This window comes from Aristolochia californica, unplaced genomic scaffold, assembly GCF_029961685.1.
Source record: "Aristolochia californica isolate CCGP_79_NKW_82.1479 unplaced genomic scaffold, dmAriCali1.0.hap1 SCAF_4, whole genome shotgun sequence".
NCBI lineage: Eukaryota > Viridiplantae > Streptophyta > Magnoliopsida > Piperales > Aristolochiaceae > Aristolochia > Aristolochia californica.
This window is the reverse complement of record NW_027182103.1, coordinates 31402164-31426525: the sequence shown is the minus strand read 5'-3', so window position 1 is coordinate 31426525 and position 24362 is coordinate 31402164. Positions and strand designations below refer to the sequence as shown.

Below are 24362 nucleotides of genomic sequence, written 5' to 3'. Positions count from 1 at the left end.
ATTTTACCAGTCTTTGGCTTTCTTCATCTTCAGAACATTCAAGTTCTATTTAAAAACACAAATTTCTCATTTGCTGTCAAATAAATATGTATAATTAAGTATCTTTTTTATGTTTGACTAGTTTATTCAAGGAAATGCTATTTGTGATTTTGAAATGAAACAAATGTTTTTTGTGCTCTATGGTAGTTTCTTAAAGCTGATGGTAGAAATTGGTTTCTCTGAATGAAATGCATGTCATGTGGATGGGTTCTAATAGTATTTACACTGAATTTATCAGGAAAATTATACTTCTATTATCCAGAAAAAAAGAAAGATCTACAAATAATTCCTCCACTCAAATGTCTGCAGAAATCTTTGAAGAAGGAACACTTTTTATGGCAACTATTAAATGTTGAAAAGGATATCCAGAAGACAAGCGCTGACCTTGAATCTGAGAAAAAAAATCTAGAAGATGTTTCCAAGGTCCAGGGGGAGTATGAAAACAACATCATTACCAGAAAGAAAGAACAAGCTGGGTACCTGAAAGAGATGACACTATGTGACAAGAAATTAGCAAAGAAAAAAGGCGATCTCGACAAAAAGGTACTTTCCTTTTACTTGCTGCATGTGGTGGTTTTTTATTGTCTTAAACATGTTCCAGTGTTAAGTGGGCTGTGTGCTGCTACTGTGTTGATAAACTGCTCAGTTGTCCCTCCGTGTTGATAAGAATAGAGCATAATTGTTGATCTCCCTTGGAGGAGATTTGATACCTACAGTCGCATCATTATTAAAAAAATCGAAAGACGTTAGATACCTTATGTCAATTGTGATCACTAAATATGAAAAGAGATGATGTGATGAGGTCTATGCAATAGTGATCACTTGGCTGCAATCAGAACCTATGCCCATGTTTTTTTCTTTTTTTTTTTTTTCCTTGTTGAATTAGCACTTGTCAAAATCTTTTCTAGTTGTACCCATGAGAATCAGCGAATTAACAAGGCTGACAAAGTTGAAGGATCTCAGTTGTATTTAAGGAGCTATACCAAGATGCTCATTGGCATTCATTCACTTACATGAAGAAATTTTCCCTTTTTTTGAATAGTGACAAATTTTTCAATAAGAAACTAAAAAGAGATGGTCAAAAGCACCCCGTGATACAATATTTCAAGGTTAATCAATGAAAAATACAAAAGATATGACTACTAGTTAGTAGCCAAGTTGACTACAATTGTGGAAGATTGAAATGCAAGTGCTCAGCCAGATCCATAATTAAAAGAAAATGCCGGACCAGTCTCCAGTGAGGTTTTGCCATACCTTTGCACCACAAGATAATATTCATTGACAAGTAAAGGTGAAGAGAAATTCTCACAGCATAGTATGAGGCGTTGAAAAACCCCATTTACTTTGGTCTCTGTAGAATCAATTTCACCTGAAGGACCAGAGAAAGAGAGTATAATACTTCTATTAGCATCTCTAATGACCCGCTAATCTCCCCAAGGCTTGGGTTTCCTTGTGAACTCCTATCAAAATTCAGTTTGAGAGCTCCACTTGAGGGGGACTGTCCATTCTTCCAAGACATGAATACCCGTGCTAGGTTTTTCCAATTTAATCTCACTGTAGCCCTTGTATATAATCTAGGAGTAATTTTCTCCCCTTGTCAAAATATTTATAATTGTTGGCCCAGGTGGCTTCTCAAGAGGGGGGTGAATTGAGATATGCAAATTAAAAACAACTTGTGCGTGTGATTAAAAAATCATGTATAAAAGTAATTCAACGTAAATAACAACATGCACATACCATAGGTACTAATAGAATTTTTGTTATCGATGTTTCCCTAGTGGTAGTCACCGCCTAAGAACCCTTGCTGGGGAAAATTCCACTATTAACCTCTAATAGATGGAAAGTTACAAAAGAGATTCTGACTCTCTTTGGCCACGTGTAGCTCAATACATGGTTTTACTCAAGCCTAATCTCCCCAAGAGATTGCTGTTAGATGCTAGTTCTAGCTAAGCCTTTCAATCTAGATTAACAGGTTCTGGATATACCTTTCACAAATACATAAAAAGAAAGGGAAAAATTATACCCTTACTTCGAAAGATGCTTCTCCTTGAGAGATTAAAGCTGCCTCCTCCTTTGTAGCACGTTGTGAAATGATCAAGGAACTTGCACTATGATGAATGTAAGGATGATTGAAAAACTAAAGGTTTTCCTCTTATGCTCAAATGGATTTGGAACTTCAACAACAAGCATAACAGTTTATGGACGAATATGGTGAAATTCTACCTTCAGTTTTCGGGTGCCTGGTGGAGAGAGGATGGCGCCGCTCGCCTCCTATCCCCGATATAGAAATCAATTTTCAAGCTCCTTCCAGTATTCAGAGATGCTACCTCGTTTCACACGGGCAATGGAAGGACCCTTCTGTTCTGGTCGGATGAATGGTGTGGCCCCTGATCCCTCTCAGAGGACTTCCTGGGGCTGCATAGGGTGGCAAGCGACCTCTCTTGCTCTGGGGCTTATTCATGGAGTGATCAGTCGTGGAGCCTCCCGTTCTGTTGGGGACTAAATGATGAAGAATTGTTGGCTTTTTGCTCTCTCCTTATCAGACTCAATAGTACTATTATTCGGGCGCATTCGGTTGATAAGCTGATTTGGAAGCCCAACAATAATGGCCGATTCACTGTTACTTCTTCTTACTCTCATATCAGAAAGCAAGACTATAGTATTCATGAGCACAAGACGAATCTGGCTTGGAAACTCTCAGCGCCAAGCAAAATCAATTTTTTCGTGTGGTAAGCCATCAGGGAACAAATTCTTACTCCGGACAACCTTCATAGAAGAGGCTTGACCACCCCTGATCTTTCTTGTCCCCTTTGTGGTGAGTGCAAAGAGAGTCCAGCATGTCCTCTTACACTTTGGATTTTCGTGGCAAGTCTTGATGAAGATTTTTTAGAAGATTGGGCTCCAAGTGGGGCTACATCAGGACCTCTTCGGCACCTTTGAGATGGTTCAAGGGATTCACCTTCCTTTGTTGGGCAAGTGAATACTTTCGGCATGTCATGCGCATGTTTCATGGTGCATTTGGCTTGAGAAGAACAACTGGAGATTCAACTCCAAAGCTAGCACCCCGAACAACACGGCTTCTCATGTCGTTGGCCTCATCTGTAGTTGGCTTCATACAAGGAAGGATTTTGCCACTCTATTGGGTGTTTTCCTTCGAGAAAATTGGAATTTGATCGCCCATATGTTTGGCCCCTGCAGAACTCTGAGTATGGCCATCTGGGATCCTCTCCCTTGCGATTGCATTAAGTTGAATTTTGATGGTAGTGCTATTTGGCTGTCTTGGGTCGGCTGGCGCATGTTGTATGTTTAGAGGTCACAATGGAGACCCTATTCTTTCTTTTGTTGGTCCTGTAGGCATTGTCGATTCTAATACTGCTGAAGTTAGTGTTCTGTTGTTCAACCTCCAAATCTTCAGGGATCGTCTCCATGGCAAGTTAATCATTGAAGGTGACTCGAAGATTGTTATTAGTTGGTGTTCCGAAGACAACTCCCCCCCTTGGTGCCATTGGCCCATCACTGATAGTATTTTTGACATTGTATCTTCTACTTATTGTAATTGGAATCTCATTTCTAGATTAGCCAACTCTTTGGCTGATAAATTGGCAAAATTCGTAATTTCCTAGCAATCTCTTATTGTTTGGGAAAGCTTCCCTCCTTTGTAAATTGCTCTTTTGAGCTTTTGTCTTAATAAAAATCAGCATCATTTTAAAAAAAAAAAAAATAAAGGTTTTCCAAGTGTGTAGCTTTCTCTTTTTTTCTATAAAGCACTTTTGATGAAAATTTGCTAGGTAAAGGTTTGTGGCTTGAAGATATGCCAATAAATGCTTATTCACTCCTTTACTCGTGGGTTGGTGGGGGTATTTATAGCTTTCCCAACTCTAACTAGCCATTATTTACCCATTTAAAAAATGAGACCGGTGATTGATCGATCAATATGTTATCGTTGGTCCAAAAGAGTTAACTTGATCGATCATTGCCAGTGGCTGATCGATCAATTAAGATTCCCTCTGGCTGTGCAATACAAGTATGATCGATCAGTGTATTTTCATTTGATTGATTATGCTTGAGTCCTTTATTGGCGACATTTTGGCTCATCAATCAAACTGGAGAGATGATCGGTTATTCCATGAAAATTTTACTTGCCTGGACAACAATGATCGATCAATCAGGTGGGATGATCGATCAATTGATTGTGGTTCATCGATCATGCTTTATATTTCTGGCATGCACAATTCTGAATGATCGATCATCAGCAATGGCTGATCGATCATTCCAATCCTAGATTAAAAGTATAGACTTTTTAAAAGCATGAGAATTTTTCTCTAAGTTCTCTAACATGTTTCTAAATGATGTTTATGATGATCCTAAACATGTCTATATGAAATTTACATCCTCAAGCTTCGATTTAACAGATGTACTTAAGGGATAGTGTTAGAATGTTCTCTTACAAAAATTGACTGAGTTTAGATGTTTGTCTATAATGCTTGAACTTGAGTCTTGTTGTTGTGTTCTTCTGTGTGGGTACTTCTTCAAGAGATGTTCTTCTTGGAACCAAGCTACCGCTTCCAACTTTCGACGAATCCAGAGACGGGAAGAGTCAACCCCCCTTCGAGAATTCCTAGAAATTTGTGACGGAATTTCAATACGAGAAACACAAATATGATGAAGAAACTTGAGCTCAAATGATGCGCTTCACAAAATTGATGGGAGCCATTGCCCAAGACCCCATCATTACCCTTAAATCCAAATCGGGGAGTCTCCGAAAGCAGAAAGCGATTATGATCATTCTTTCATGGAACATCCGTAAAATTGGAAACCCCTCCAAAATGGCCACTATTGGAGACACGATCTCTTCCTCCAAAACCTCTATTATTTTCCTGTAGGAAACCTAGCACCATTAGTTGGATCACTGTATTGTCCGTTGTTAGGAATTAGATGCCCTAATTCTAAACTAACGAGATCAATAATAATAATTGCGGAAGATGGAAAAAAAAAGCACCAGAACAAACAACAAGATTTATACATGTTCGCTTCAAGGTGAGACTACATCATGTCTTCTGCACCGCTACAATAATCCACTATGAAGACGAAATATTTTACAAGAGAAATCACACACTTATATGTATCTTTCTCTAACCTCTCGGGGGCTGCAACTCAAAGTCCTTTTCTGTGATGATAAAACCCTAATTGATTAATAATTCATGTCTTTCGCTCCTATCTGATGACCCACGCTTACCTTGACCTTATCAAAAAGATGATAAAACCCTAATAACGGCGGCCCTCAATTATAAAGGAAAAATTAGGGCAACTGCGATACAAGAGTAAAATTCCCAAATTGCCCTTAATGAAAAAGCAGTGAATATATCCTTTTCCGTGATGATAAAACCCTTAATAGCGGTGCCCTTCAATTATAAAGGAAAAATTAGGGCAACCGTGAAGGTCGATCTATGTACTGGCTCAGCGTAGGGCGTTGATTAGGCTCCATGCTCGACAACTTAACATCCGTGACATTTGGGCTTGCCAAACTCTGACTGGATTGCCTTAAACGCCACTGGCCACTTTGGTGAGATCCTGGAGATGTGGAAGTCCACCACTGTTGAAATCCTTGACAACTACATTGGTGCCTTCTCAAATAATCTAAAGATCTTTGATCGTACTTTCAGGAACTCTTGGAGCCTGACGGGTGTCTATGGCCCTATCCATTACAGGGAATGGCAACAATTTTTGGAAGACCTCATGTCCCTCCCTCAAAGATAGTAAACTGCATGGCTTTTCATGGGAGACTTTAACACTATTAGATTCTGCAATGAGAAGATGCCCCATCGTCCCGGAATCACCTCTTCCATGCGCAAATTTTCTGTTTTCATGGGCGCTTGCGAGCTTGAGGACGTTCCCCTTTCTGCTAAAAGCTTTACTTGGACCAATTGCCAGTGTAAAATTTAGGACTCCTTCATAATGATCTCGAGCCAAAGAGGGAGAGGAGAAGAGAGAAGAAGAGAGAAAGGAGAGAGAGTTTAGAGATCGACTTCCAAGAGAAGGGAGAGGAGAGTTTGGACAAATTTGAGAAGAGAGGAGAGAACTTAATGCTCTACCTCTTAGCCAAGGGCCTATATTTATAGTTTTTACATTGCCCTTAGGGCTACAAGAGAAGAGACATAAATAGACAGGTAATTACATCTTCATGCCATCTTTATGAGAAGTCTTCTTATTTACCAATATGTCACCTCTTGGATGTGTGGGCCTTCTTCCTTGGACATGTGGACTTGAGCCCATCTTCTAACACTCGGAGTGGTAGGAGGGAACGACAGACCCGGAGGAGCAACATTCGAGGAATATGATGAGGTGTCCTAAAAAAAGGTCACATCACTAGACACAAGTAACCACCGAAGGGTAGGATTGTAACAAACATAACCTTTTTGGGTGCGAGAGTAACCCAAGAAAATGCACTTCATAGAGCGATGAGCAAGTTTACTTTTCTGAGGAGATGTGAGATGGATAAAACAAGCTCACCCAAAGACTTTTATAGGAAGAGAAAATAGGTCTTCACTAGGAAATAATACAAAATATGGAGTCTTATGACCAAGTACTGATGAAGGTAACCTATTGATAAGGAAACAAGCCGTAAGTATGGCATAATGCCAATAGAAGTAGGGTACCTTTATGGAGTAGAGGAGGCCTCAAACAACCTCAAGGAGATGACAATTATTTCTTTCGGCAACACCATTTTGTTGAGGTGTGTAGGCACATGATATTTGATGGATAAGGCCATTACCTTAACAGAAGGACTGAAACTGACTAGACAAGTACTCTTTAGTATTATTAGACCTAAGTACTTAAATTTTCTCGCCAAACTGGGTTAATACCATAGCATGAAATGCCTTAAAGATAGTACATATGTCAGATCTTTCTTTAAATAGATATAACCAAGTAACCCGGGTAAAATCATCAACAAAAGTAACAAAATATTTAACTTGAGAAATATTGGAGACACTCAAAGGTCCACATACATCAGAGTGTACTAGAGAAGAGGGAGCAACACTTTTATTGGTAGGGCGAGGAGAATATGTGCTCCTATGGTCTTTGCTTAACTGACAAATCTCACAATTTAAAGTTGATAAAGACTTTAAAGACGGAAAAAAATGCCAACGAGAGGATGCAGAAGGATGGCCAAGCCGGTTGTGCCAAAGTTGAGCCTTGGATGGAGAAGATGAAAGTGTAGCTAACGAAGGCAGGTCTAAGTAATACAAACCTCCCTTTTCATGGCCTCCACCAATCACCCGCTTCGTTGTTAGATCCTGAAATACACAAGAAGAGGGTGAGAAGGTGACATAGCAATTTAGATGTTTTGTGAGCTGACTTACCGAGAGTAAGTTTAAAGGGAATTGAGGAACAAATAGGACGTCTCGAAGTGGGATAGAGGGTGTAATAGAAGATTAGCCCTTGCCAAATACTTTAGTTTGGGTACCATTAGCTATAGTAACAAACTTATCGGGAATACATGGAGTTAAAATTTTTAGCATATGTTTGTTACCTGAGAGATGATCGGAGGCCCTGGAGTCTATTATCTAAGATGAAGAGAAGGAAGTGGAAGAAAACATACTTGAAGAAATAGTGGTAGCAGCCGTAGGTAAAAAGATGTAAGGGAAGACCTCATGAATGACTTCATTTTTCTAAAATGTTACATAGTCTTCGTGAGTGAGAGTATATGATGAAGATCCAATCAAACTAAAATTCCAATTAAGATGGTGCAATTGCTATAATCCAATATTGAAGAATTGATATGGATTGAAGTAGAACTGATATAATCCAAAAATCAAGCTTGAGAAGCAATTAAAGCAATGACATGGTGTCCAAAAAAAGAGGTAACCCGAGTGAGGTGGCTGCCTTCCTCCCAATTCGAATTTTAAACTCAAAAAAGACCTTAAGAGTCCAAAAAATTCAAACTTGTATTCAAACTGAAAATCCAATCTTGGAGGTTCATGTTTGCCTAAAATATCCATTGTTCAAATTTGAAAAATAATCCACTTAATCAAATTTGAACAGCCTTCTTTCAAATACCAGCCATTTTCCAATTAAAGATAAGTACTTATCCTAGTCACTAAATCAGGCACCACATATACCAAAAATCGTATCTTAAGTGGAGTAGATCAATTGCTCACTCAATACCAATTCAAATCCTCTTTTTGGTTTTAAAAAACTCAAGAACTCGTGGCTGGTTCTTAACCCAAGCATGGCTTAACTTTTCCTTTTGATAGGTGTCATATTCATCACTTTAGAAAACACCTTTCCCTTACTCATTTCCAAAAATCCTTTACGCAATGAAATTGCTCATAAGTCTTAAAAGGGTTGGAGAAGGAATTAGCAATTCAAAAAAATCATAAATCACCAAAAACCAACTTGAGCTCGACAACGTCCCTCAAACAATTTCTATATGTTTGGAGAATTCGAGTACCATAAATCATAAACCAACGTGATTTAATCCAAAAAAATCAAGTAAACTACTGGTTTTGAATAATGAGAGCTCATGTTAAGTCTCATGCAAGTCTCATATCATTCTTCCATCATGTAACCATCAACTTCATAATCAATAGGTCTTCATAACCTTGTAGGCAACCGATCTTGATCAAACTTGCAATATTTGAGTGCAAGAAAATCATGGTTGTAATGTCCTTATACACCAAGTATTAGCTTTCACAACTTCTCATATGAAAGCCATTTGTTTCTTGATGTAAAATAGAGAGTAAGGGCTCGGTACATAGTATAAATGTAAGGAAAAATATAACCAAAAATCATTTATTTTTCCATGGTTGAATATCTTCCTTCAAGAGCACCTTCATGAAACCTTCGAAGGTACTTAAGCATCTCTTCAACATGGGAGTCCTAAATCCTAAGGTTTGATATCATATAAAATTTAGGACTCCTTCATAATGATATCGGGCCAAAGAGGAAGAAGGAGAAGAAGAAGAGAAGAAGAGAGAAAGGAGAGAGTTTAGAGATCGACTTCCAAGAGAAGGGAGAGGAGAGTTTGAACGAATTTGAGAAGAGAGGAGAGAATTTAATGCTCTACCTCTTTGCCAAGAGCCTCTATTTATAGTTTTTACAATGCCCTTAGGACTACAACATTACATGAGAAGAGACATAAATAGATTAGTAATTACATCTTCGTGCCATCTTTACGAGAAGTATTCTTATTTACCAATATGCCACCTCTTAGTTGCGTGGGCTTTCTTCCTTGGATCTTCTAACAGTCAACAATGCAGGCCCATCCTTTCCAAGCTAGATCGCTTCCTAGCTAACGAAGAATGACTTCAACTCTACCCCAATTCCATAGGCAAAGTAATTAACTGCATCTGATCCGACCACATGCCTATTTTGGTGGACACCAAATTCGGCCAATGGGGACCCAAGCCATTCTGGTTTGACAACACATGGCTGCTGGAAGAGGATTTTGATTATGTCTTCTCAAACATTTGCTCTTCCATCCCCTCAATTGGCGACATTGCCTGGGCCCTCCCTTTGAAGCGTAAGCAGCTTAGACCTCACCTTCGGAAATGGGTGTCTGATAAGCAAAAGGCTATTTTGTTGAGAAATCTGACCTCCTTTCTAAAATTACCGATTTGAATAAAATTGAAGATAGTGGTCAGCAACTCTCTCTCTCTCTCTCTCTCTCTGAATTCAAGGCTAGACTCGCCATTCAAGCCTGCTCCCTCTCATTGTCCTTCCGTGAGCATCTTCACTGGAAGCAATGAACCAGTACAAATGGCTCCAGAAGGGGGATGGAAATACAAAGTTCTTCTATGCCATGGCCTCCTCTAGATGAAGAATCAAACGCATCAACCCCATCTGCCTTGAGAATGAGGTGACCTCTGACCGAGCAGTTGTCACTAACACCTTTTTAAATTACTTCGCAGATCCATACAAAGAGGAAGGCGTTCATCGCCCCAAGCTTACCAGTGTGGTGCTCCTGACCATCTCAAGTGCCGTTGCTAATCTCCTTGAGCTACACTTTCAGCAAAGAAAATTGAGCGAGCCACCCTCGGCCTGCCCATTGATCATGCCTCGGGGCCCAATGGCTTCTTCAATGGGGACTTTTTCAAGCGCTGCTGGTCCTCCCTCAAAAATGATATCACCAGGATGGTTAATTCCTTCTATCACCATGGAATCACCTTTAAGAGTTTGGGAGCCACTTTCATTACCCTTATTCCAAAGAAATCAAACGCTGAACACCCAAGAAATTATCGCCCCATTAGCTACAAAATCTTTGCAAGGATCCTATCTCACAGATTAAAGGCAGTTCTTCCTGTAGTCATTATCCAAAACCAGTGTGCTTTTCTCCATGGCAGACCTATCCTTGTTGCTACAATGGCATCCCACGAGCTTCTCCACCACTTCAAGACCTGCTACTAGCTTCAATTTGTTCTCAAAATTGATCTAGAAAAGGCATTTGACCGCGTTAATTGGGGCCTGCTCGATGACCTTCTCCGAATGGGTTTCAACATGAAATGGCGGTTCTGGATCAGAAGTTGTATCACCTCTCCTTCCTTCTCCCTCATCCTAAATGGCATAAACTGTGTGACAAGGTGACCCCCTGTCGCTTCTCCTGTTCAATATTATGGTTGAGTTTCATGGTCCATCACACGCAGCAAACTGGATGGCTCCAACCTGTTTCCAATCAACAAGCCTTCAACATCCCCCTCCAATTTGCAGATGACACTATCTTCTTCGGAGTGGGAACAATTGAGGAAGTGAACAAACTTAAAACTTTCATTGGCCTTTTTGAGATCATCACTAGGTAGAAAGTCAATTGGCGCAAATCCCCAATCACCGGTTATTACATTGAGGCGGAGACTCTTCAAGCTATGGCTAATTCCTTGGGTTGTGAAATTGCTACCTTGCCAACCTTTGACCTTGGACTGCCTCTCTTTTACAGCTGGCCTCACAAGAATCTTTGGACCCTGGTGAGGGAAAGATTAGAGTGTTGCCTTGTTACCTGGAAAGGTCATCTTCTTTCCAAAGCTAGGCGTCTCATTCTGCTCAACTCCTACCTCTCGGGTATACCAACTGGTATTTGCGAGAGCATCGATGCCATCAAACGGCATCTCCTATGGAGAGGAACCTCAGATAGTTTCAAATACCATCTTGTGAAGTGGACAAATCTCTGCATGCCCAAGGCTATAGGTAGCCTCGACATCCGGCTAATGAAGGACATGAATCAGGCTTTTATCCTCAAATGGTTCTGGAAATCTAAGGCTGAGCCAAAATGCATGTGGTGGCCAATGCTCATCTCCAAACTCAGCATGAACACACACTGGTGGATTTCAGGTGGTCGTCATCACAAACTGTTGCCTTTATGGAGAGTGTTCTTTCCCCTCTTATCCACTTTTGAGAAGGGTATCAGATTCCTCATCGGAAATGGCTTTTCCCTTCTCTTCTGGTTGAATTGGTGGTGTGGCAACAAGCAGCATGAGGCTGGACACCCAACACTCCACTCTATTAGCTCTATGCAGCATGCTTTGGTTGCTGATTGCTGGATTCCTCTCAATGGATGGAACTTCTACTTCCACAGAGGCCTCAACGACTCGAAGGCTGCCTTAATTCGTGTTATCACTCCGATCTTCTGCAAATGCAGATGCATCCCTATTTTTTTTTTGAAAAAGGTGTGAATATATTACTAAGAGAAAGAGAAAAAATACAAACCAAACTAAATAGGGCCTTCCTTCACAACAAGCTGTTGGAGAAAAACACCTGTTTTAGCCCGACTATCCGCCAAGTGATTTGCTGATCTTGGAATATATTTCCACTTACATCGTATTTGGGAAATTATAATACATATATCATAAAAAAGATCCCCATGCCGCCATGGGGGTTTGCATGTCTTCTAACATCAACTGATAACAACTTGAGAATCGCCTTCGACAAATAAAGGTCCTTCCATTCTCTGATGAAACAGCTTCAGGCCATTGAACAACCTAGATAACTCGGCTGTTGTTGAGTCTGATATGCCGAGTGGCCTGCAAAAAGAGAGGAGCAATTTTCCTTTGTCGTCATGGATGACCCTCCCCATATCCAGCTAACCCCGGACAACCTAACACACTTCCATCAAAGTTTAGTTTGCAAAATCCAGCTGGAGGAAGAGGCCAAGTCTCCATCGTCGGAGGGGGGGAGGGGGGGGGGGGGGGGGGGGGGATAGGACAATTTTGCAACAAGATCCCAATTCTCACGAAGAATGATCCCTCCAAGACTTTTGAATTCTTTTCTCATCCGAATCCAAGAGGTGACTTGCCCCACAATCTGATTGCAGAGAATGTAGTCAGGAAGGGATTTGTTATTAAACCTTCTATTATTCCGTTCTTTCCAAAGGCCCTAGATAATGTGACCGACGTTGCAGGAGATTAATAACTTTCCAATTTTAGGGAGATTAACCTTTGTAATCGTGTGGATTGTAGAAACGAGATTTTGGGATGAGCAATAGTGCAAGCCAATTTTGTTGATGAGATTTGTCCATACCGAGTGCGCATAATTACAATGCAGAAGTACATGATCCGCAATTTCAATGGAGGACATGCAGAACGGGCAAAGAGGATCCAAAATGTGCGTTCCCCGATGAATTAACGCATCCGATGTTAGGGTTTTGTTTTGGCATGCAGTTCAAATAAAGAATTTTGCTCTCGGTGGTACGTGTAGAGACCACGGAATGGCTGATGGGTGACAGGATTGAGAATAGGAGGGGGGTAGAAGAGCTTTGTTGGCAGATGAAGTAGCAAACGTATCTTTGGGACAAATTGTCCATATCAGGGTGTCTGGGCCATTTTGACACGGGCCGAAGATAGACTCGTAATGAGTTTGGCGGCTTCAATAGTTTCTGCTTCTGTCAGCCCTCTACGGAGATTTAGGTTCCAATCATAAGAATTCCGTCCAACAGTAGAAATATTAGCCTCCTTGTTTCTGGCGAGAAGAGTAGATTTGACCATAGCAAGAGTTTAGACTAGCCTGACCTATCTACCAATCTGTCCAGAACCTTGTCCTACTTCCAGATCCAATATAACACTTGACAACATTTTTGAAGACAGGCAGCAACTTAGCTATTTTTTTCCAGACAAGAGATAATCTGTTATACCTTCCTCCTTCAGTCCACTATCCCAAGAACTTATCTGCTTTACTCGCCACCATGTTTCGCCAAACCAGAGACGGGGTCATGTTGAATTTCCAGATCCACTTCAAAAGCAGAGCCGAGTTTGTTGTTCCAATGTCGCGAATTCCAAGGCCACCCTCAGCAAAAGGTTTACATATGTCAACCCATTTTACAAGACTACTTTTTTTCACCATTTTGCCCACCCCATAAAAATCTTCTTTTTAAAAACTCTATTATCTTCCTTACAAAGGCTGGGCAACAATACAATGATAAAAAGAAGATGGAATACCATGTAAACATGACTTAATCAGAGTGAGTTTACCAGCTTTAGACAAAAACTTCCCTCTCTAGGAAGCGAGCCTACCTTCAAGCCACTCAATGACTGGGTGCCAAGAAGATTTTGTGGGTAATACAGGAGAAAGAGGGAGACCCAAATACCTACCTGGAGAGGAGACAACTTTACAACCCAAATAGTTTGCCATGGAATTAAGAACCAAAGGATTAATATCGAAACCCAAAATGGAAGATTTAGCCCAACTTACTTCTGCCCAGTAGACAACTCAAAGAGGTTTAATAGAGCTTTCAAGTGGGAGACTTGAGAAAGGGTACCTTCTCCAAAAATTATAGTATCATCAGCATATTGCAATAGAGGAATGTCGCATCTTAATGACAAGATTATATGGCACCTAGAGGAAAGTGACTCCTTCTCAGTTTCTTCTGCTTACTTATTCATCAGGGGATGGTCATCATCAGCTCCTCATGATCTCACCTTTTGGAAGTTGGTTGCGCCCCTCAAAGTGCGTTTCTTCCTCTGGTTTGCTGGCCAAGACAAAATCCTCACTGCCACATCTCCATAAACGGGGTAACACTGTTCCCGACATACACTGCCCCCTTTGCAGCTCAGCTGAAGAAACCACTTGTCTCCTCCTACTGTAGTGCCCTTTTGCTTGGACTGTCTGGACTAGCATCATTCACTACATTGGCTTGCAAATGTGCCTCCCCAACAATGTCTTTGGCGCATGCAAGTCCATCATTCACTCCACTCTACCTTATTATGGCAGAATCATCCTTTCATCATGCACAAGGTATATTCTGTGGGCCCTCTGGAAAGAGCACAATCAGAGAAGATTTAATTTCAAAGCCAGCATCACTGACATGATTTCCAGCAATGTTATTAGACTCGTTGCCTCCCGGCTGTCTACCAGAAAAGATTCTCTGTCTTTGGTGCCCCTCTCAGCATCAATTGGTCTTAACTTGCTAGCCTTCATCTCAGCAGGCGCCCCTCCAAAATCCTTGTTTGGTCCCCTCCCCCCTCGGGCTGCTGATTGCTTAGAAAGTACATTTTTTTCTGACAAGAATGCACTGCTGGGAACACTTGTCTCCAAGGGTTCTTATTGGTTCCTATTTAACAAAACTGTGTGCACCTACTCTATAAGTTTTTTATGTAATAAATCTCAAATTTTATTGAATGAAGTTCAATCTGTCACTGACTAAGTTTGTTGCAGACTTGGCATTCTGAAACACAATGGCGTCTTGATTTAGCTCTATGAATTGGAAATGGAGAAAACTATGCTCTTTTAAATGTGCGAATGGAAAAAAAATCCCACATTGAGAAATCTTAAGAGAAGTGAAGGAGTTATAAGGTTGAGCAATAGGACTCTTAAGTGGCTAGTCATTTTGGGATTGAATTCACTCAACCCAATAGTGGTATCAGACCAGGTTGAGTGCATGAGCCGAGGCCTAGTGTGCGATCCCCAGGTTATTTTTATATTGTGGATTTCATGAGGTGAGAGCTAGGTTGTTCGTGTGTTGTGGACAGGTAGCAGGCTTGTTACATGTAAGCCTAAACGTGAGGGGGAGTCATTTTGGAAAAAAGTGGGAAAAAGTCCCACATTGAAAAATCTTAATACAAGTGAATGAGTTGTAAGGTCGAACAATAAACCTCCTAAGTGGCTAATTATTTTAGGATGAAAGTGGATTCACCCAACATTAGTCATAAAATGACTAGAAAACATGCCAGACTTATAGGTTAACTACCTATACTACTGTATGACAACTAGGGGTAGATAGCACAAGGGCAGAAACCAAAATACCCCTAATCACATTTTCTAATAAAATGTTTGAGTAACTCTTTATTGCTGTGCTAGAGGTGGTTTTTCTTCTCTTATTTTTTTTTTATTTTTATTTTTTGTTTCAAATGATAATAATTTTTTATAAGTGGAAACGGGAAGGGACTAAGATAATACAACAGGCTGAAGAAGGCCAAGAAGTCTGATACGAGAAGTAGATATTGTCATCTACAGCTAGACATTGTCAAAGAAGTGTAACCTGGGAATAACAGAAGGCATGTAGTAGTATTAGGACTTCTTAATTGTGAAGAAGAATCTCCAGGGAAGCAGATTGCTTGTCAAAGCCCAATTTCTGACATAAATTTGAGTTGACAGGGGATGTGCACTTATGCTCGAGGAGGCCCATGATAACCTTCATAGAATTTGGTATGTTGAGGGAGTTAGCATAGGCCAATATTGAACTTTCACATCCATGATCTCTGGAATCGGTTATGTTGTGGGTTCAACAGCATAGGTGAACAAAAATCTTTAATCATATTCATGGATGTGACTGTGTTTCCTTTGGGATTGCTTTTATTCAGGTAACTGAGTCCTTTGACAGATGGGTTGTGGACATAGTGGGGTTAGTCTGGAAAACACTCTCTAGTTTATACAAATGCAGGATCCCAATAATGGCTCAAAATATTTGTTAGAAAATTCATTGAAGGGCAATATTGTCTTTTTATGCTTGCTGTAACGTCTAGAGTTTACATTATCTTATTTTACATGTTTAGATCTGTCCCTAGTCTTATTTTCATGGAATTTGAGTATATTTGGAGATATAAGGGTTTAAGTGTATATGGGTATTTCTATAATTTATGTTGAAATCACTTAATAAAAGGCTGGGGGTCATGCACGACCCTCAAGAAGAGTCCTCACAGAACTCTCTTCTCTCCCTTTTCTTTCTCCTTCTCTCTCTCAATTCCTTCCTCTATACTTAGCTTTATATTTTTTCATGTATTAGAGCAGTAGATCTTGGTTGGAAGCCCTCATTCTTCTCCAATCCTCTCTTTTGAAGCCTGCGACTTTTTAGAAAAGGATTCTTCGAAATTTGGGCCCGACTGGTTAGTAAAATCAGCACTTTTTATGTTCTTTTCTTTCATAACCCAAGGGTTGATGACCTCTACTGCTGATTGAGCAGTTCTGAGATTGATTACTACTCCATGAGTGTTTACTAAGTAGAAATCTACTCTTTTTTGCACTATGCTTACCCTAAATTGGGTTCTTTGCCTGCATTCTCCTAAGGGTTGGCTGATGTCAGCCCTATTTGTTGGAGTTTTTTCGTGGCTTATGCTGATTTGATTGCATAAACTTGAAGTATTTTGTTCTTGTGGTTGGCGCATGTTGTAATTTTGCTCTAACCCTAATTTGCAAAGTGGAGACCACCTAGTTGTGATTCGTTGAAGTGTGTGAGAAGTGAAATTAGTTGAATTGGATAATATTTTACCCTGATGGCTGATTCTGATGAGATTATCACCCCTCCGAGAGAATCTGGAAACTCAGAGGAAAAAGATGTAATTATGATTATTTTTAAGAGACTCAGTTGGTCAAAGTCAGTTAGACTAGAATAGAAGGCTAAGAAGAAGTCCAAATTCATTAGGGAAGATCCTTCTTTCCCTTTGAATGATGACTTGGAAGCTGAGGACAATTAGGTTTTGACCTGGCTGATTAATAGCATTAATTCCAAGTTGTTATGAATTGTGACATTACTAAGGAGATGTGTGCTTAGAGTCCGTTTATGCTTAGGAGAGCAACTTTTCATGAGTTTATGAGTTATATGCCAAAATGTTTAGCTTCAAGAGAGGTCAAAGATTTGTCTTAGTACTATAGCTAGAGTCCAAAATGCACTATAGTATTGTATAATTGTCTTCTACCTCTTTTGAGACCAAAGAAATCAGTATACAGTTCATAACCTTGGGATAAATTGCTCTTTTGAGCATATAAGTACTCTAAAGAAACCCACATAGCTTTTGCAGTTTCATAGTGCATCACCTGATTTCTTAAAGTTGAATAAATATTGTTGACAGTCTAAGTTATAACTTGGTTGTCTTCTGCTTCCCAATCATTAGTTGGGATTGGAGGATCATCTCGGATATACTTTGTCCCCCTTCTACCCTTCAAAAACATTCTCACTAATCTGGTCCAATTAAGATAGTTTGGTTCTGTCAACTTCTCAGAGGTCATAAAAACATCTTTACTATAAGATCCAGCCATTTATCTGGATAGTACATATACTTCACCCAAATCAGCCATATAATAAGTATAGAATCACTAAATTCTTCAATTTCAATACCCAAATACCTTCACTTCCAATAATATGGGCCCCGCTTTGTAAAAAATTAGGGTTAGGGAAAGAATGAGATGTGCATGAGTAAAATATCTTCAGATTAATATAATACTGCAATTAAATAGAAAATCCTTAAAAAATAGACCTCAGTTAGGGTTGACGTTAGCATAGAGGTTGATGACGTAAGCATTGGTCTGGGTAGGTGACACACATCCCAAGATCAATAAAAAAGAACCCTTTTTAAGGCAGTTAAAACAGATAATCATTCAAAAGGTGATAAAGCCAGTAACCATGGGGTTATGGCAAAAGATAGAGGAGAAAAAGTCAACTTTTTACCAACAAATTACCGAGGAGATTTGAAAACTTGATACCATGTAAAATATGTGAAACTTGAAGGTACAGAGAGAAGAAGAGAGAAGCTCTTGAATGAGCTGCATTGGGGGTCATACACGACTCCCAATGCTATTTATTAGGTTTTGTTGGACAATTTACAAAATTGCCCCTCTTTACTTTAAATCACTTATTCCCTTATAACTCCCATTCTACTCTTCCTATGGATATAAAAATTTGTACATAGACTAAATAGTGCAGTAATATAACATAACCGATCATGTAAAATGACCAAAATGCCCTTGAGCTGGTTTTCTCACAAATATAGTTATTGATCTTTCTTAGTTAAAAGCTTCATCATTTGGAGGATCAAATTCTCAACAAACTCTGTGATGAACTAATATCATTGATTCAGCTCTTCTCTCTCAGATTATTTGGACATAGGCTGTTTTTGGCAAAAAAGCAATAAATTCGAACTAGAGGTTTTCATAGGTGAAATCATGCAAATATTCATAGTAAAGAACTAGAGGTTTTCATTTAAAAAAAAAAAAAAGAACTAGAGGTTTTGGCAATTGAACTATGCGAAGTTATTTGCCAATTTAATTCGACTCTAGCACAACTGGCAGATTGGATGAGACTCATGGATGACACTTTCTACAATAAGTTACCATAGGGGAGATGCAAACTATGAACTTGAGGAGACAAGCAAGAAACTGCGAAAGATGAACGGGTGTACCAAAAGAACAATATTCTATGATGAAGAACATAGCGTAAATAGGCAAAGAAAAGATGAACAACATTGTCTTTGTAAGTTGATAGGTCAACTCACAAAACTTAGATGACAATCCATTCTGATAACATGTGAAAATTTGCCGAAGAAAATGTTGGAGAGATTAGGGTATTGAGAATCCTTTCCCCTATTTATAATTTAAAGAATACTTAAAATTAGAATCCTGTCTTTGCAACCCTTAAACTTTAGGAATCTACTGTCTACAGGAAAACACTTTCTTGGAAAACACAAAAAAATAAGTTTACTAAAAATAAGAATTTCTAACAACATGTAATAAAACATTGGCAATCTGTTAATTAAAGATCTGTGTGGGCTGTCGAGCAAATGCGTGAAAATGTGATCACAAGGCACTCAAGGTGATGTTTGAAGTTTCTTGCTTCTCAATGAGAAGTTGTATCCTGAAGTGTATTTGTTTCTTATCATCAATTGTATTCTACAATCATCAATAACTGCAGCCATTAGATTGTTTGCTTTTTTCTTTGGCAGAATATGGTTGTGGAGATGAGATGGTAATTCATTTAAGAAAAATATGTAAACTTACTATTCCCAAAATATTACATGAAGGATCTTCATAAAAAAACATCTGTTTGTCAAACACTTGTGTTTGAATGAACTGTGTACCATATGGTTTGTAACATATTGTAAACTTGGATCCAAGGCTCATCCCAAAATGACTAGCCAACTTAGGAAACCTCTTTCCCAATTAATAATCTCAAGATCTTTGTACTCACTAATCCAAGTGGGATTATTCCTTAACACTCTCTCTCACATGTAGGCCTTTTTTGTGGCTCTACAAGTAGATAATTTAGGTGTAAGCTCTCTTTTGAGGCTCTAAAGGTGGATAATTTTAGGTGTAGGCCCTCTTTTGTGGCTCTACAAGTGGATAGTTTAGGTGTAGGTTCTCTTTTGTGGCTCAACAAGTGGATAGTTTAGGTGTAGGCCTTCTTTTGTGGCTTTACAAGTGAATAGTTTGAGGTGTAGGCCCTCTTTTATGGCTCTACAAGTGAATAATTTTAGGTGTAGGCCCTCTTTTGTGGCTTTACAAGTGGATAGTTTTAGGTGTAGGCCCACATATGAGTACCTGCTCTGATACCATGTAAAGTTGGGTCCAAGTCCCATCCCAAAATAACTAGCCAACTTAGGAAACCTCTTTCCCAACTAATAAACTCAAGATCTTTGTACTCATTAATCTATGTGGGACTATTATTTGACACATATCTTATACCAAACAGTGTATATAAACAACTGTTACATAACCATTTGCGAGAAATGATAGTTTAAGGGTCATGGCTCAGTTTGATCTGTAGTTTTACACAATTGCTATATCTAGGTACATAGCTTTCTCCAGCATCAACTCTGTAAAAAGGTTTTGTTGCACTTGCACTTGAATTTGAGAGGCACTCTTTGTTCAAGTTTTGTTTCTTTCCTCCAGTATTTATTTGCCTATCATGTTCTGCATTTGAGAACTACTTTTAGTCTGAGTTTTGGTGCTCTTTTTTTTTGGTGACGATGCTCCTTTAATGCTTTAGTTTCAAAGGTCCATTAGATTTTTTATTTAATTTGACCTTTTCCATACAGCAACCAGAGCTTTTAAAGTTAAAGGAAGAAATGACTCGCATAAATTCAAAAATTAAGAGCAACAGAAGAGAGCTGCAAAAGAAAGAAGAAGATCGACAGAGGCATCAGAAAGAAATTGAGAAGCTACAGAAAGATTTGAATGATGTGAGTGAAGCTCTTCGTAAGTTACATGAGAAAGGACAGGATGGAGTTGGAAAACTTCAACTTGCTGATAGCCAACTTCATGAATATCATAGAATGTAAGTAATTTTGTGTTTCCTCTATTCTGAGAGACACGGGAATATGATGTCTGACTAATGTCTATATTTTTTTTTTCGTTTTTTTTTTTTTGTGAAAATGTAATGTCTATATTATTGATTCATCATACTGGGCCAAAAAATCAATGTGCAGTCAAATCCTCATAGGTTCATCTTATTTAATCTATTCTAGTTTTAGACAGAAAACCATGTTTGTTTCTGCTACGAGAAAATCAAAATCTTTCAACAGATGCTTCTGTGAAAAGCATGTTTTCTGGATTCCTTGCTATCTTTTCTTTGAGAATGATGAAAATTTCATAAATTGAGGAAGAGGAGTAAGGATGCTTATCTAAATGTTGGTATCATATGTCTAGCCATTGAATGTGGGTCTGTTTTTGTTAAATGGCTCTTTCTAAAATAGAGTGCAATGCTCACAGCAAGGAGGAAGCTGGGACAAGAACTGCAAAACTAAGAGATGAGAAAGAGGTTCTTGATAGGCAACAACATGCTGATATTGAAGCTGAAAAGAATTTAGAAGAAAATCTTGATCAATTGATTAACAGGGACCAAGAGCTGTTATCACAAGAGAAACAATTGCAAGAACGACTTGATAAAACTATTGATGCACTTGGAAAACATGGAAAAGAGCTTTCACGAGCAAGGAAGGAACTAAGTGAAATGCAAGAAAAGCACCGCGACTCAAGGTTTGTAGTCACTCTTGCTTCATATAACAGTTAAGAAGCATTTTGCCTTCTTCTATATCTGTCTATGCATGTAGTAGTCTCACACAAATTTCACTGTCTGCTTCTCATTTTTAGAGTTGAATGACAGACATTGTCAAAGTCTTCATGTCTAGTTATAAAAAAAGGGCTTTTTTTTATTTATTCTCTGCCTTTTTTTTTTCTCTTTGATTTGGAATGCCCTGTTGTAGAAATTTTCTTCCTACTTTTTCCCCTTCCTCTTTCCTGTATTTTGGTGTCTTAAATGATTATTAGGCTTCTTCCTTATCTGGGGAAGACGCTATGGAAGCCAGCTTTTGATGCAGTTTTTTGGCTATTTGGGAGGAGACGAATAGCAGGACTTTTTAGGGAAGTCTAGGACCATTTGAGGTGTGCTTGAATGGATGGTTCATTTCTCCCAGTTTTGGGCAAGTAAATACATGTTGCTCAACCACTTGCATAGTGCAGTCCCGAAAGAGCATTAAAAATTTTGGTTGGCTTTTCCTTCTCAATTTGTGCCTCAGTTGTTTCATGGTCCCCCCTCACGAGGGATTGTTGAAGCTTAACTTTGATGGTAGCTCTAGAGGAAATCCAGGCCCTGCTGGAAGAGGTGTCTTTATAGACCATACAGGTATGGTTCTTTGTGTTTACCCTGCTCCATTTAGAGTATATGATGCTGTGGAGGCAGAGACTCATGCTTTTTTTCCTTGTTTTAAGACTAGGCATTTTTTTTTTCTTTCCCCGTATTTGTACAGGGGGGTTCAGCAGTGGGGATTAGTTAGCTTATCTTCGGCAAAACTGATAGACCCCAAATTAGAGGGTGATTAATGGGTCAGGGGCATTTTGGGAATTTAATTAATGGGTCAGTGGTATTTTGGGAATTTAATAATGTTAAGTGTTTTCGGGAGGGAACTTAGAGGTGGACGAAGGGAGAAGGGGGGTCGTTGTTTTGAGTATTCAGGGGAGCGTAGCTTAGGAAGAGTATTGGTCTCTCGAATACCAGGGTTATTGGTGACTATTTCCGGCGAGTCTTACATCGATTTCGACGGAGGAGTTTCCGTTTCTTGTCGTGGGTTGTATTCGTATCAGGAGACGTATCTATCGGGGAGTATTCTCATCGATTTGGGTGATTTCGGCAAGGAAGGGAAGGTTCGTTGTTATTTCTTTCGTTTATTTTGGTTTGAACATCTGTATTTCTGCTTTGGGGTATAACATTTGGTATCAAAGCGGGCTCCCACGCGTGTTTGACTCCCGGAGGGGGCCACCTAGAGGCTGGATTAAAATACTGGTAGGTCGTAGGATCAAAACCCGGGTCGGGCCAGTGTCGCTAGAGTGGGCCGCCGTGGATGTCGGCTTGCGAAGGTGGGATGTGATGTTATGGTCCTGGGTTAAGTACCTATGTCTTCCGCTCCTAACAGGTTGGTCTTTGGGGTAGTATTGGCTAGGTGCTTAACATTTGATGTTATGGTCCTAGGTTAAGTACCTATGTCTTCCGCTCCTAACAGGCCAGTCTTTTGGGTAGTATTGGCTAGGTGCATATCATTTGGTATCAGAGCGAGGTTGGGTTCGCATCTGGACTTTGGCAGTGAAAAGGAGTTTTTTGTTTTTTCGATTTGGCACTATTTGACTAAATCGGAAATATATCAGAGGTTTTCCGGTGCGTCATCAGCTAGAAGGGGGTTTCTGTACGTTTTCGGCAGTAGGGATTGAAGCGTATTCTACCGGGAGTCGAGAGTGAGTCGACGGTGATTTTTCGACTTCGGCGATTGGTAGAGAAGAAGAAGAAGAATAAAAAAAAAAAAAATTCATGGCGACTACCAAAATGGAGTCCAGGGTGGAATCGGTGGAAGGAATTGTGAGTTCCGTAAGGGAGGAGGTGAGCTCGATGAAGGAAGAGGTTCGGAAGATTCCGGCCATGGAACAAGGGTTGATGGTGTTGATAGGGCGTGTTGAGCAACTCCTGCGTACCCAAGAGGAGCTTAACCGAAATCTGAATGCGCAGAGTAGGACGGCAAGACAGGGGCTGGACTCGGCAGTGAGCGATAACTCGATCCAGAGAGGTATCGGACATGGAAGAGATGGTGGCGGGGTTGATTGGAATCGGTAGAGCCGGTATGAAGTGCGACTCAGAAAGTTAGAGTTGCCAGTTTTTTTCAGGGAGAAGACCCCGATGATTGGATTTACAGAGTTGAACGATATTTTTCGCTTAACCGGGTATCTCACGGTGAAAAACTGGAAGCTGCCGTAGTATGTCTGGAAGGGGAGGCATTAAAATGTTTCAAGTATGAAAATAACAGGAGGGAGATCATGATCTGGGAAGAATTTCAGTCCTTATTGCTAAAAAGGTTCCAAAGTTCTGAAGACAGCTCTCCTTATGAGAAATTTCTGGCGTTGCAGCAGGAGCCCACCGTGAGAGATTACAGAAGGTGATTTGAGGATTTGACTTCCATGTTGGACGATATTCCAGAAAAGGTATTGGAGTCCAACTTTGTTAATGGGCTTAAGCCAGAAATTTGGGCCGAGGTGAGGGTGTTGGAGCCCAATGGGTTGGGAAAGACCATGGAGTTGGCCCAAAAGTTAGAAGAAAAAAATAAAGTTATTCAGTAGACTCGGTTTGGGCTGGGGACTCCAAACCCAGCGGGGACCATATTTGGGAGTAATGGGAGTACCATGTCCATGGCAGAAACGACGAAACATGGGATGGAGAAGAGGACGCCATTCAGGAAACTCACGGAAACCGAAATCCAATACCGGCGAGAGCGGGGTTTGTGCTACCGTTGTGATGAAAAATTCTCAGCTGGGCATAGATGTAAAAACAAGGATCTACCGGTGATGATTTTACAAGAGCTGAACAACGAAGTTATGGAGGATGGCGATGATGGCAAGTGTGAACAGCAGGCCGAAGTGGATAGAGCGGATGCTCACATAGTTGAGGTGTTGTTGATCTCGGTAGTTGGATTAACACTTCCGAAGACTATCATGATTGCGGGAACCATCGGAGAGCAACCAGTCGTCGTGCTCATTGATGGTGGAGCAACTCATAATTTTATTTCCACTACAGTGGTAAACAAACTGCACCTGCCTTTATCCCCAACAACCAAGTATGGCGTTCAATTGGGTACAAGTGAGGCACTTCCCAGGGA

The 24362-nt window shown here is 39.9% G+C and overlaps 1 protein-coding gene across 2 annotated transcripts in view; it reads left to right on the top strand.

The window, feature by feature from the left end:
* LOC137961916 (structural maintenance of chromosomes protein 1) overlaps positions 1 to 24362 on the top strand; it is a 56721-nt gene that overhangs the window by 22441 nt on the left and 9918 nt on the right. For both annotated transcript variants that reach the window (XM_068808555.1, XM_068808556.1), the window contains exons 3-5: positions 349 to 582; positions 20265 to 20503; positions 20938 to 21204. In XM_068808555.1, the coding sequence (XP_068664656.1) occupies positions 349 to 582; positions 20265 to 20503; positions 20938 to 21204 (740 nt within the window). The remainder of the gene's footprint in view (positions 1 to 348; positions 583 to 20264; positions 20504 to 20937; positions 21205 to 24362) is intronic.